The sequence below is a fragment of the Schistocerca cancellata genome, chromosome 4 (assembly GCF_023864275.1).
Source record: "Schistocerca cancellata isolate TAMUIC-IGC-003103 chromosome 4, iqSchCanc2.1, whole genome shotgun sequence".
In the NCBI taxonomy this organism is placed as follows: domain Eukaryota; kingdom Metazoa; phylum Arthropoda; class Insecta; order Orthoptera; family Acrididae; genus Schistocerca; species Schistocerca cancellata.
In genome coordinates, this window is record NC_064629.1 from 820,950,647 (window position 1) to 820,962,899 (window position 12,253).

General features: G+C 45.0%; 1 protein-coding gene across 5 annotated transcripts in view; it reads left to right on the forward strand.

The window, feature by feature from the left end:
- The window catches only part of LOC126184844 (formin-binding protein 1-like), a 368,779-nt gene that overhangs the window by 202,080 nt on the left and 154,446 nt on the right, over positions 1-12,253 (forward strand). For all 5 annotated transcript variants that reach the window (XM_049927454.1, XM_049927455.1, XM_049927458.1 and 2 more), the window contains exon 3: positions 9,330-9,380. In XM_049927454.1, coding sequence (XP_049783411.1) covers positions 9,330-9,380 — 51 coding nt within the window. The remainder of the gene's footprint in view (positions 1-9,329; positions 9,381-12,253) is intronic.

Here is a 12,253-nt window from a genome sequence, read left to right on the forward strand (position 1 = left end):
TGGTTTGTAATATCGATCTATCCCTATATGGGTGAGTCAGTTAATTTCCAATTTTAATACACTTTCGTTATGAAAAATGTAGCAACATGTTGACCATTCAGGTGATTGTATTTTACAGTAAACTTACTTTTTTTTTTTAATATGGCGACTTTCAGAGGATAAATATAGATATGGAAACGCCACAGAAACAACACATTACCATGCCTAGTACGGTTCATGAAAACCATTAGCATTGAAAACAGCTTTCAGTTGTCCCAGAATGGATAAGTACAGGTCCTCTATGGTTTCCAAGGGAATCTTACACCATTCTTTCTGCAAAATTGTGACAAGTTCAGGCAACGGTGATGGAGGTGGATACCGATCACGCACCGTTCTCTTCAAAGTAAACTATAAAGGTTCAATAAGATTGAGATTTCGTGACTGTGGTGGCAAGGGGAGATGCGAAAATTTATCGTCGTACTCTCGAAACCAATCCTTTGCGATGCGAGCTGTGTGGACAAGGGCCCTGTCGTCTTGGAACACCGCATCACCGTTGGGGAACAAGTATTATACCATGGGAAGGACTTGATCAGCCAACGGGTTCAAATAATCCTTAGCAGTAATGTGACCTTGAAGAGTAACCATGAGACCATGACATGTCTGCCCAAATCATCAGCCGGTAGCGGTGGCCGAGCGGTTCTAGGCGCTTCAGTCCGGAACCCTGCGACTGCTACGGTCGCAGGTTCGAATCCTGCCTCAAGCATGGATGTGTGTGATGTCCTTAGGTTAGATAGGTTTAAGCAGTTCTAAGTCTAGGGGACTGATGACCTCAGATGTTAAGTCCTATAGTGCTCAGAGCTATTTGAACCCAAATCATCACCGAATCTCCGCGATGTTTCACCCTTGGGACGTCCTCGGCCGTAAGTCGAAAACAGTGTGAAACGAGACACATCCAACCAAACGACTTCCTTCTATTGCTCCGTAGTCCTGGTTTTATGGCTTCGGCGCCACGTTTTCCTGTTAGGGAATTTGCATCACTGATGAGTGCTCCCGGAATTCCAGCGCACCCTGTAGTTCCCTACCTGTGGAGCTCTCTTCGTGCTGTTTTGGTGCTGACAGGATTCAACAGTGCGACATTCAGTTCTGTAGTGATTGATGCAGCTGTCGTCCTCTTATTTTTCGTCACAGTCCTCTTCAGTGACCGTCGCGTCACGATCTCTCAACACACTCTCGTCTGCATTGTGACTTACCGGATGATGTTTTTCCACTCTCCTTGTATGCGGTATAAATCGGAAATGCTTCCATTGTAGCGCACAGTCGTTTCCTTGTGTAGAAAGTAAGACGTGTAGAAGGTCATTTTTTTCTTTCTGAAAGCCAAGAGTGCAGTGGTTCTCACGTAGTCCTTTTTTGTTGACGCCTTTGTCTTTGAATAACACAGCAGAGAGTGGTACTTGGCTACAGAAATAAGACAATAAATGCAAATATTGTCGCTATGTAGATATGATGCGATAGCACCAAATGACGAACGCGTGCCCTTTAAACCATGAGGTCAACCCTAAGTATAAATTTGGTGTCTGGTGTAGTAAACTATTTTCATCAATTTTTCGATTCTATAAAATGAATGTGACATTTCGTGGAAAGTTGTTGAAGGCGGTCTGTTAAAAGTCTCAAGTCGAGCAAAATAATTTGTGCTGTACAAAGAATTGCATCATTATGCGGAAATCGTCGAACAGAATTAGAGCTTATTCTACAGTGGTCTACTAATAATGTTAGATATTAACAGTTAAAATTGTAGACAGGTACTCACATGTCAGTAGTCATTTCTGAAGCAACCATGAACTGACAGAAGGAAATGTATGTGTCACGAAGTGTAATGAAAGATGAGCTGCATGTGATTTTGAGCTACCGCTAGTTAATGTATTTCCAGAAAACGTCATAGTTCTCACCTATCGAGTCTAGTCGGTTGCATGATTGGCACACAGGCAGGTCAAGTGAAAGGTAAACATTCACATCATTATGCCTTAGAGTATTGGTACTAGAAGGATAAGACTTTACCTGTACGGCTAGCAGGTGATGAGAATAGGCACAACTCGAAGCTGTCGTCGCTGCTGTGCCTAACCTATGTCGCATCGTGTAGAATTAAGCCCCTTGTTCGTTAAGTATAAAGCTCTAAAATGCATATTGGACTGTGACCTAGAGCCGCCGACAATTCAGGTTATAACAAACGTTTGACTACATTAGCGCAAATATCAGCAAAACAGGTTGTGTTTTCAGGCACATACCTCTTGTCTTCAAAAGTTACGTGTACCATCGTCCGATATGAACAGCAACACTGGACGTAAGGTAGACGCAGTCGTACGGTGTACCTTTTAGATCATCGGTAATCTTGACTGCTATGGATTGCGGATATTTCCAAAGGCATTGTTAAGTTCGGCAAGTTGTATAGCGTTGAGCCATACTGTTTCGTCAGTTCGGAGCACTTTAATCGCTACAGAAGTAGTTAACTACAAATTCAACAAAATTAGAACGTTACTGTATGATAATTTCTCAGTTTTAAAACATGAACATTGTGTATTGAATTGTTGCGTATGGTTCTTTTTCCGTGGAACCCTGAAACTAGTCATTCAAAGGAGAATGCGGGGAGTCTCAAGGACAGAACGCTTGAACAAATTTCGCATTACTGCTAAAGCCAACCTGCATATTACCATTAAAGTCAGGAAGATTACACCCCTAATTCTGATGGAAAATCGAAAGCCATGAAAGGATAGTCAGCACATCATGCCGTGCCAACATCTTAGACTAACCAGGTACCAAAAACATTCAGTAACTCAGTTTTTACGTGGGGATGAAGAAGAATGGGATGAGCAGTTTTCAAAGTACGCAGGAGACTGGCTATGGTGGTAGACGACGAATACGACAACGTCGATGTGTGTTCCAGAAGTTAGTACCAGTGCCTTGTGGAATATAATCGAAACAGACTTACGTGGAATACCTTGGAGAAACTGCATTCTTACGCAATGCCCAGTCGCAAGCGTGTGACTGCAACTCGGGCTGACGTCACAAAACACTGTTTTTTGCTAGAGGAGTTGGTCAGTATGAAAATTCATTCGTTTATTTATATCGGAATTGGTCAGAGGTGGCTTGAATTTTACGATAAATTTATGGTAATGCTGTACTTACGATGCTTTTACAACAGTACATTTAATCTAAAAGGGCGTTGCAGTCAATCAAATGAAGTACATATAAACCGAATATAGACAGAATTGTACGAGATTGTTTATTGAGATTAGGTTTCAAAGATGTTTATGAGCTTTATAAACCCAAAAAAAGCGTGTCGCAAGCTTTTAGCGCTGTGTTTTGTTAGAGCCGAAAAGGAGAGGCGTGGCTAACCTGTGACTGCACTATTTATGTGTCGCTTAAAAGGCGACCAGCGGCCCACGCTTTCACTATAAGTTTTTTGTATCTGGCATTCGGAAGTCCCGAAGCGAGTAAGGTTTCTTGCGTGCCCGGCCGAGGAAACACTAGTCGCCTGTCGCTGGTTTCGTACTATAGCCGTGCACAGCTTTAGCTTTTTTTCTCCTTACAGACCTCTGCAGTTGCATAACGCATAATTCAGTTGCCTCGCGGCTTGTATTGTGGCCGCTAGCGAGTAAAATTACACGGATGAAATCTCCGATGAATACATGTACTTATCAGATCCAAGCAGTCCACGTGCGACTGTATTGAAAATTTGTCAGAATCGCTTTGTTTCAGAGCTAATGAGACTTCTTTGCTCTGTCTTCTTGTGATCTTGGAAAAATTATAATTTTTTTTACTCCTTCCCATGTTGTTGCTTCTTCTTTTGTTTAGTGTTCCACGACAGCGAGGTTATTAAAGACAGAAGTTGCTTTTAGCAAACCGTTTTGCCTTAATAAAGAATTATCAAAATTAGTACAGCTTTGGCTAAATAATATCCTGTGAAATAGGCGACGTGTTAAAATTAGTCTATCGCCAATATTTTCAAACATAGTCATTCGGCATGTTGTTAGTGTGTCCACAGATAGACCACAGGCCTTGACCAACAGAGGTTGCGCAGCACGTTACTGCTGGTCGCATCTGTTTTGCGTTACAGGCTCAAGAGCTAAACAGACGAAAGGAGAAGCCGATTTCTTTGATAAGACAAGCACAGTCTCCGGCAAGTTACAGGGCTTGGATTCAGGCGTGGGTGATACTCCTCACCGTGACCACGTGCTGCTTTCGTAACCTAAGGTCATTTTGACATACAGAGCGGGTACGAGCTAAATGTTTAACTGTGTCCGCTCCATTGTTGGCGAATCTAACGAGCTGTCATTAATCATTAACTAAGGATTCGGAACGTATCTGTTCGCAGTGGAATGTCATTATTATTCTGCGGAGTCATGTAGCTGTCATTAGGAAGATGACAGCTTCCCACTCCCCTGCGTTCGGCAGTCCTGTATAAGTACTGCTTAAATGTTCACGCTGTCTTCTTGCCACTGTTCATTCACCACCCCTCTAAAGCTCATTGTTAACTGCTCCTCCATAACCTTGTGCGATTCAGATATCAGCGTCTGCCTTCAGTAACGATGAGTGGGTGTATGTATTTAAGTGGTTTCTGTTGTGTCGGGCATGTCCAACAGAACAGACACCACTCAAATATATACGTTTCTGTAAGAGATCGACGGCACATTGATGTCGGTTTCCGTGCGGGTGCACTAGTATCGTCCGAACACCTACGGAAGTCAGTAGGGGGTTAATGGTCGGTGGACGCTGCCTTGCAGCGTGCGTTAAGCTGAAAATTTGAGTAGGTCAGGTACCGTGTCCGGATGGCCGAAGAGGTTAGGGAATCGCTCATGAGAAGCGGTAAATCCGGGTTCGAGACCCGGACCGGCACGAGTTTTCAGCTTTCGCTATTGCATTAGGAGAATTCCCTGTGCGGCTGGAAGTCACCTATTTCCATCCATTCATTCTCTTTCTTTCCCCATTGTCTATTGCTTATAAATATGAGAGGCACGTCACCTCCACCCATCCTGCATGATCAGGCATTAGCGTGGAGGGAGAACAACCTGATAAGGTCAGAACAGCGTACGAGACGTCTAATCGGGCAAAATTTACTAGATAACAAAACATTGAAAATGCATCATTTCGTTCTCTGTTTCGTGATGACTGGGTGTTGTGTGATGTCCTTATGTTAGTTAGGTTTAAGTAGTTCTAAGTTCTAGGGGACTGATGATCATAGATGTTAAGTCCCATAGTGCTCAGAGCCATTTGAACCATTTGCATCATTTCGGAAGATCAATGATAACTCAGCGATGAGCGCGCGAAAGAGCGTGCATTTAAACTAACATGCTCAGCTGCTAATTAAATGAACTGTTTTTAATTTTTCGTGATTGTACAGAGATAATTAATGAACTTCTATTCTTCTAAGTACAGCAGACCAGCAAGTGTGAGCTATGACAAGAAAATGTTCCACCAGGATAGCAGATCGCGTTAACGCGCTGCTTCCGGGACGGGGGATAGTGAGCCTGACGCGGCTCGAATCCGCCTTGCGGGTTAGCGACGAGAGCTAGTGAGCACGTAAGCCTGGATGTGGTTTCCCACATCCCACTAGGTAAATACCGAGCCGCTACCCACGTCCCGCCTCAAATACGCGCTGCGCCAACGTGTGGAAAATGTTCTCATACTTGCACATGAGATTTACTCCAGACGTAGACAGATGGGGTGCACAGATTCCGTAGTGGAATACTGAATAGGATACTGATAACCTTAGATGATTAGTCTCTTTAAACCAATCATCATCATCACACCACCACCACCACCACCACCACCACCAAGACTGGTGGAACATAAATTATGTTTAAACAGATTTCATAGTTTTCAAATAATATTTTTACAGCCAATGTTCAAAGTTCCTGGCTCCAAAGCTGACGTCGGCGAAGATATCATTGGCGCACCCTCTCGACAACATCGTGCATGTTAGGAATGATTGCCGCGCCCTCAAAAATTCTTGTGACCAGATATTCAGGAGTGTTGGCTTATGCGAGTTCGCCACTGACTGACTGGTGTTCTGTGGGTACAGCTCCACAACGCTGCGTTCGAGCGTATGGTTGACTGGCAAATTTTGATCGTTTCGATATCCTCTGCCCCATTCCGACCTCATCAGGTTGTTTTTCTCCTCTGTACAGTGTGTCCAAGGAGGAATGGTCAATATTACGGGATATGACAGAAACTGTCATTCGAAGCAAAAAAGTTCCGTAAACATGGGCTCTAACTTGCGTACCTCAAGAGCTCTGGGCAGTTCTTCAGAAGAAGAGATGTTTCACAGTAGCGAAGATGAAGTAATACTCGTAGCTCTTGTATCCATTCTAGAGTCCATATTTCTGTCCTGTTCCCGAATACTGACCGTTCCTCTTGGAGCATCGTGTGCGTGTGTGTGTGTGTGTGTGTGTGTGTGTGTGTGTGTGTGTGTGTGTGTGTGTGTGTGTGAGTGAGAGAGAGAGAGAGAGAGAGAGAGAGAGAGAGAGTCTTTAATACTAGTTTTATGTCTTGACGCATACGTTTCCACTGTGTCAATTTTGATTTTAAAAAGAAAATGAAAGTGGACTAGCAGTTGACTGCACACGTGTTATCGCACCATATGCGAAAACGTCGTAAACGAGGTTTTTGACACAAAACAAATCAGACTGAAGCTTCAGATTCGTGTTTTCCAAATATGTTCAGCTAGTTGTGGTTGCCAACAAAGGAGTAACCTTTAGAGTCTGCACATGGAAAAATGGAAATTTGTGGTAAAGTCCTATGGGGCCAAACTGCTGAGGTCATCGGTCCCTAAGCTTACACACTACTTAATCTAACTTTAACTTACGCTAAAAACAACACACACACACACACACACACACACACACACACACACACTCATGCCCGAGGGAGGACTCGAACCTCTTACGGGAGCAGCCGCGCGAACCGTGATAAGGCGCCCCAGACCGCACGGCTACCCCGCGCCGCGTCTGCACATGTTTACATTCATCTACGTCTGCATGGATACTCTTTAACTCACCGTAAGTGCTCGAGACAGGGGTCATCGAACTATCTTAAAAATAATTCCTTATTACTCCAGTCTCGAACAGCACGCAGAAAAAATGAAGATCGATGTCTTTCCGTGCGAGCTCTGATTTATTATTTTATTATTACGATCGTTTCTCCCTGTGCAGGTCGGCGGCAACAAAATATTTTCGCATTCTGAGGAGAAAGTTGGTGATTCAAATTTCGTGGAAAGATACCGCCGCATCGAAAAATGCATGTGTTTTAATGGTGTCTACCACAAATCCTGTATAATGTCCCCTATTTCTCGATAATACAAAACGTGCTGCTCTTCTTTGAACTTTCTCGATGTACTCCGTTAATCTTACCTGGCTAGGATCTCACACTGCGCAGCAGTACTCCAGAAGAGGATGGACAAGCGTAGTGTAGGCCTTAGTTCTCGAAACAATCATCTATCATCGTATGGTGGTGGTGAAAGCAACTTCCGAATAGTTGAGTGCTCTACTTAGGAAGGTTCTATTGGATTGTACACGGTCCAATCACGTTAATGTGACCACCGCCTGTGTTCGATGTCATCGTGCAATTCCCGTTCACAGACTGCAGGTGGCAGCACTGGCATTGGAAGGTATATAAAGCGTGTCGGCGGACGCGGAAAACTGTGCAGTCGCAATGCGGAAACGGAGCGGTTTATGTGACGTCCAAAAGGGCATGGTCTTGGCTTTCGGGCCAAGGATGGAAGCTTTTCCGAAACGGCTAAATTTGTAAACTATTCACGTGCCGCCGTGGTTAAAGCATACCGTGCATGACAAAATGGAAATATCCAAAACCGGTTCCGAGGCAACTGTGGTGCACCACGGGCCATAGATGACAGTGATGAGTGACGACTGCCGAGGTGTGTACAGGCGGCTAGTTGTGTAACTGTTCAGCAACTGACGGTCCAGATGAACAAAGGGGCTACCAACAATGTCTCCTCAACGACCTTTTAGCGAACGTTGCTCCGTATGGACCTCCGCAGCGGACGCCTAGTTCATGCACACATTCTGACTGCTGGTCATCGGCGACAAAGGCTGGATTTTCACGCCAGTACTCAACTGCACGTGCACTGTGTGGCGATCGGTTGTCTCTCCAGATGAATCACGTTTCATGCTCCGTCGGACAGATGGCCATTGGCGTATCCGACGCGAAACGTTTGAAGGCAAACATCCTGAAACAATCGTCGGCCGGATGAGGGAACGTTATGGTCTTGGGAATGTTTTCGTGGCTTTCTCTGGGTGATCTCGTCATTCAGGAAGGCACAGAGGGTCAGCACAAGTATACATCTGTCCATAGGGTCAATGTTCGTCCCTAAATGCGGTTTGTTTTCCTCGCCACGATGGCATCTACCAGCAGGACAATGCAACCCATCACACAGCTTGCAGTGTACATGTGTGGTTCGAAGAGCACAAGGAGTAGTTTATCGTACCCCTGGCCACCAAACTCCCCAGGTATAAACCCAATCGATCCCGCTGTTCGCGTCATCGATCCTCAACCGAGGAACCCCATGCAGCTGGCCACGGCATTGGAGTCGGCATGGCACTATATCCCTGTCGGCACGTTCGAGAACCTCATCGACACTCTTCCTGCACGTCTCGCACCGGTCTGCACTGCATATTGTGGTTATTCGCTCTTTTGACTATTGGGGACATTAATGTGACTGGACAGTGTAGAAAGTCTAGCATAATTTCATGGCGAGCGTTGCTCGCAGATTGGGTTTCTTTATCATCTGCGCTTAAGAATCTTGGGTGCAAGTTTCTTCGTGCTCTAAGATATGCGCCAGTTTGTTTTTCTTGTTACTGCGCAAGCAAACTAGACCGTTAGGAGCAGACTCATCTCTGAGTCACCCACCTCGTGGCACATGCGCACGACTAGTGGAGGGAAGAACACTTGCGGTCACACTCAACTTGCTGTTGATGCAGCTAAAAGATCAGCCTGCAGACTCTGTGTCCTGCTCTCCGCTGACCTCGTCTAGTATTGGAATCGAGGAAAGAACTGGAATAAACGTACTAAATAAAGTAACATCATTATAACGCTTTTTTACTGTTCTCTTTAATCGGGCAACTGCAGGCTACTTTCAACAAACATGTCACTGTATGTTATGTTTTAATGAGTGAACTCGCACTTGAAGGGCCGTTGAAGTTTAATTCAATTGCGAATTTAAAATGCGGTGGCGCTTCTCGTCCTTAGGAGCCTTTCTTTTCTCATGCCTTTAGCTAGGTATTGTAGTTGTATGGAATATAAATGAGAGTATAAACTTACGTGATCACTTTCTGTTACAGGAGGCTAGTGAAAAACTATCAACCTAAGAAGAAAGATGAAGAAGACTATCAGTAAGTACTATTTACATTCTCTCTCTCTCTCTCTCTCTCTCTCTCTCTCTCTCTCTCTCTCTCTCTCTCCCTACCCCCATCCCCCCTCCTCCCCCCCCCCCTCCCGAATGTCAGCGCCTTGATGTCATCAGTAATCTACTTTCGGAGTGTGTAAGATAAGTTTTTTCATCACGGCGAGTGCCGACTTCTTTTCTTATCTTTGCCCATTTAAGTCAATATTGTTGACTGTGCTCTCGAACGGACACTAAATTACAATTTAAATCTGAAGAGTGCACGTAGATACTATATCCTTAAATTGTTAATACGCGTGAAATGGATCCTCATACCGCGAAGAAAAATTTGAATCACGGATATAACAATGGGGCGTCCCACCTAAGTTGAGCAGCTTCAAGTATTTAATAACCACCAACGATGTGCAGACCTGATGCTCGAACTTGCTTCCCAACATTCCGCAAAAAGCATTTATATCTGGTCTCAAATACTTAACAGCTGCGTAAACTGCGCTAGGAGTAATCTGTCGTCTCATTTCATAAACAGTTGAAGATATAGAAACAGAACTTCTGATAAGTTACAGTACTGAAAGGACAGAGTATTTTAAAGTTGAAACTTAATGGCAGATTAAAGCTGTGGGTCGGATTGTGACTGAAATTTAGGACCTTCTCCTTTCACGGCCAAGTGCTCTGCCAACTAAATTTCGCAGGTGCGACTGGAGACCCGTAGAGTAACAGGTTTCAAGGTCATTGCTCATATCATTTTGTTTTCCTGTGGTATCTAAGCAAATACAGATTTTTTTTTCAAATGTAGCTGTGTACTTCTTTTATGGGCAGTCAGAATTTGGCACTTAAAATTTGGAGTATAGTGATACGACACTAGGAAAAGTTCTCAGGAAAACATTTGCACTAAGCTTCCCTGCAAGCCATAACAAGCGTCCGGTCATTGTACTCTTAACAAAATTTAGGACTAATTCTTAAGACGTACGTAGTGCCATTTATAAAATCCCATACTTCAGTATCTCGACGGAAACAGTTGTATTAATCATGTAAGAACATCACATTTTTTATTTGTTTACTGTCACTTTCCTGAAACATTATTTCGCTATCTCGAACCGTTCATTAGCTGTTAAGTGCATAAAAGTTAACAAGCGACACCCAGAATATTGAAATGGATATCTCTGCAGCCCTGAAACTTCAGAACCCAACTGTTGCTGACTTGAGAGGAAAATGAAGATGAAACAAGAAAAATAGATTTTCAATTAAGCTGGCGCGTATTTGGTTACAGCTTGTTCTCACTGTAGCGAGAGGTGAGAGTCGCTTCCGAAAGATCAGTGGAATGCAGCTAGAATAGGTCTCAGAATTTGTGTAGCGTCCGGAGTACGTACACGGGGTTGGGGAAACAACAAGAAACTCTATCAGGCATGGTACACTGTTCTGTGAAACTTAAGGACGAGACAGATAATTCAGTGGAAATGAATGAAAGTACAGGTTGCCAGATGTTTTCCAGTTGTGCACAGAAAGATGTACGTCACATGACGTGAGTTCAGTGTGACTATAGCGCCAAATGGGGCTGGCCCCGCAACACGAGGCAGTGGGTGGAGCGCTGAAAGACAGTGTTTGTCGATCAGCGAGTAGCTTGGATGCACGGTGGTGGTGGTGGTGGTGGTGGTGGTGGTGGTGGTGGTGGTGGTGGTGGTCTTCGTTACAACATCGGTCGGAGACCTTTGGATGACTTCACACGGAGAAGAATCATTGAGAAATATGAAGCAGAGAGCGTTTCGAACCACGGGCACTGCTGCCCGGTGGAGGTGGTCGACCACGTTCAACCACAGCAACAGGTGACCGCTACATTGTGCAACAGTCAAAAGGGGACCCAGGTCAAACAGCGGATGTAGTTGCAGCAACATTTAACAGGAGTACAAAGCACGCATTCTCACGGTCCACAGTGACACGGCGACTGCGTAGAGGCATTCTCTTTGTCCGCCTGCCAGTATGTTGCGTTCCGTTGATACCCGCTCTTCGGCGGCATCTTTTGCGATAGTGCGAAGAGGCTAGGACTGGACCAACGAGGAGAGGGGTTGCGAGCTCTTCTTGGGTGAGAGCAGGGTAGGGATTCTGGACGTACCTTCATATGGCGAGAGGTGGGAAAACTTAATACACCAAGGAACATTTTCGAACATGATCGTTTCGGTGGTCCAGGTCTTTTGTGTGGAGGCAAAATGTTGCATGGGCGCGGTGACCTCCAAGTCTTTGAACATGGTACACTCACTGGTCAACGTTATTCTGACACTGTACTTGCCGGCCCGAGTGGCCGAGCGGTTCTGGGCACTACAGTCTGGAACCGCGCTACCGCTACGGTCGCAGGTTCGAATCCTGCCTCGGGCATGGATGTGTGTGATGTCCTTAGGTTAGTTAGGTTTAAGTAGTTCTAAGTTGTAGGGGCTGATGAGTGCAGATGTTAAGTCCCATAGTGCTCAGAGCCATTTGAACCATTTGACACCGTACTCCTTTCCCATGTGCATCTTTTCAGGGGTGCATTCGGTTCTGACTTCATTTTTATAGATGACAGAACGCGACCGTATCGTTCAGTGCAGATTGAGGAACTCTGGGAGCGAGCCATTCGGCGAATGGACTGGCCAGTCCGTTACCCCCGATTTAAATTCCATCGAGCACGTACAGGATGCGTTGGAAAGACGTATTGCAACAGCTCCACATGCGCCAACGACCATCCATCAGAGGACTGGAACACTCTACAACAAGAACTCCTTACTAACCTTGTGGCCAGAATGGGAACACCTTGCAGAGCATGCACTGTCGTCCTTGATCACACACCCTATTAAGAACCATGTCCCGCCTTTTGTAATGTCCAGGGGTCAATTA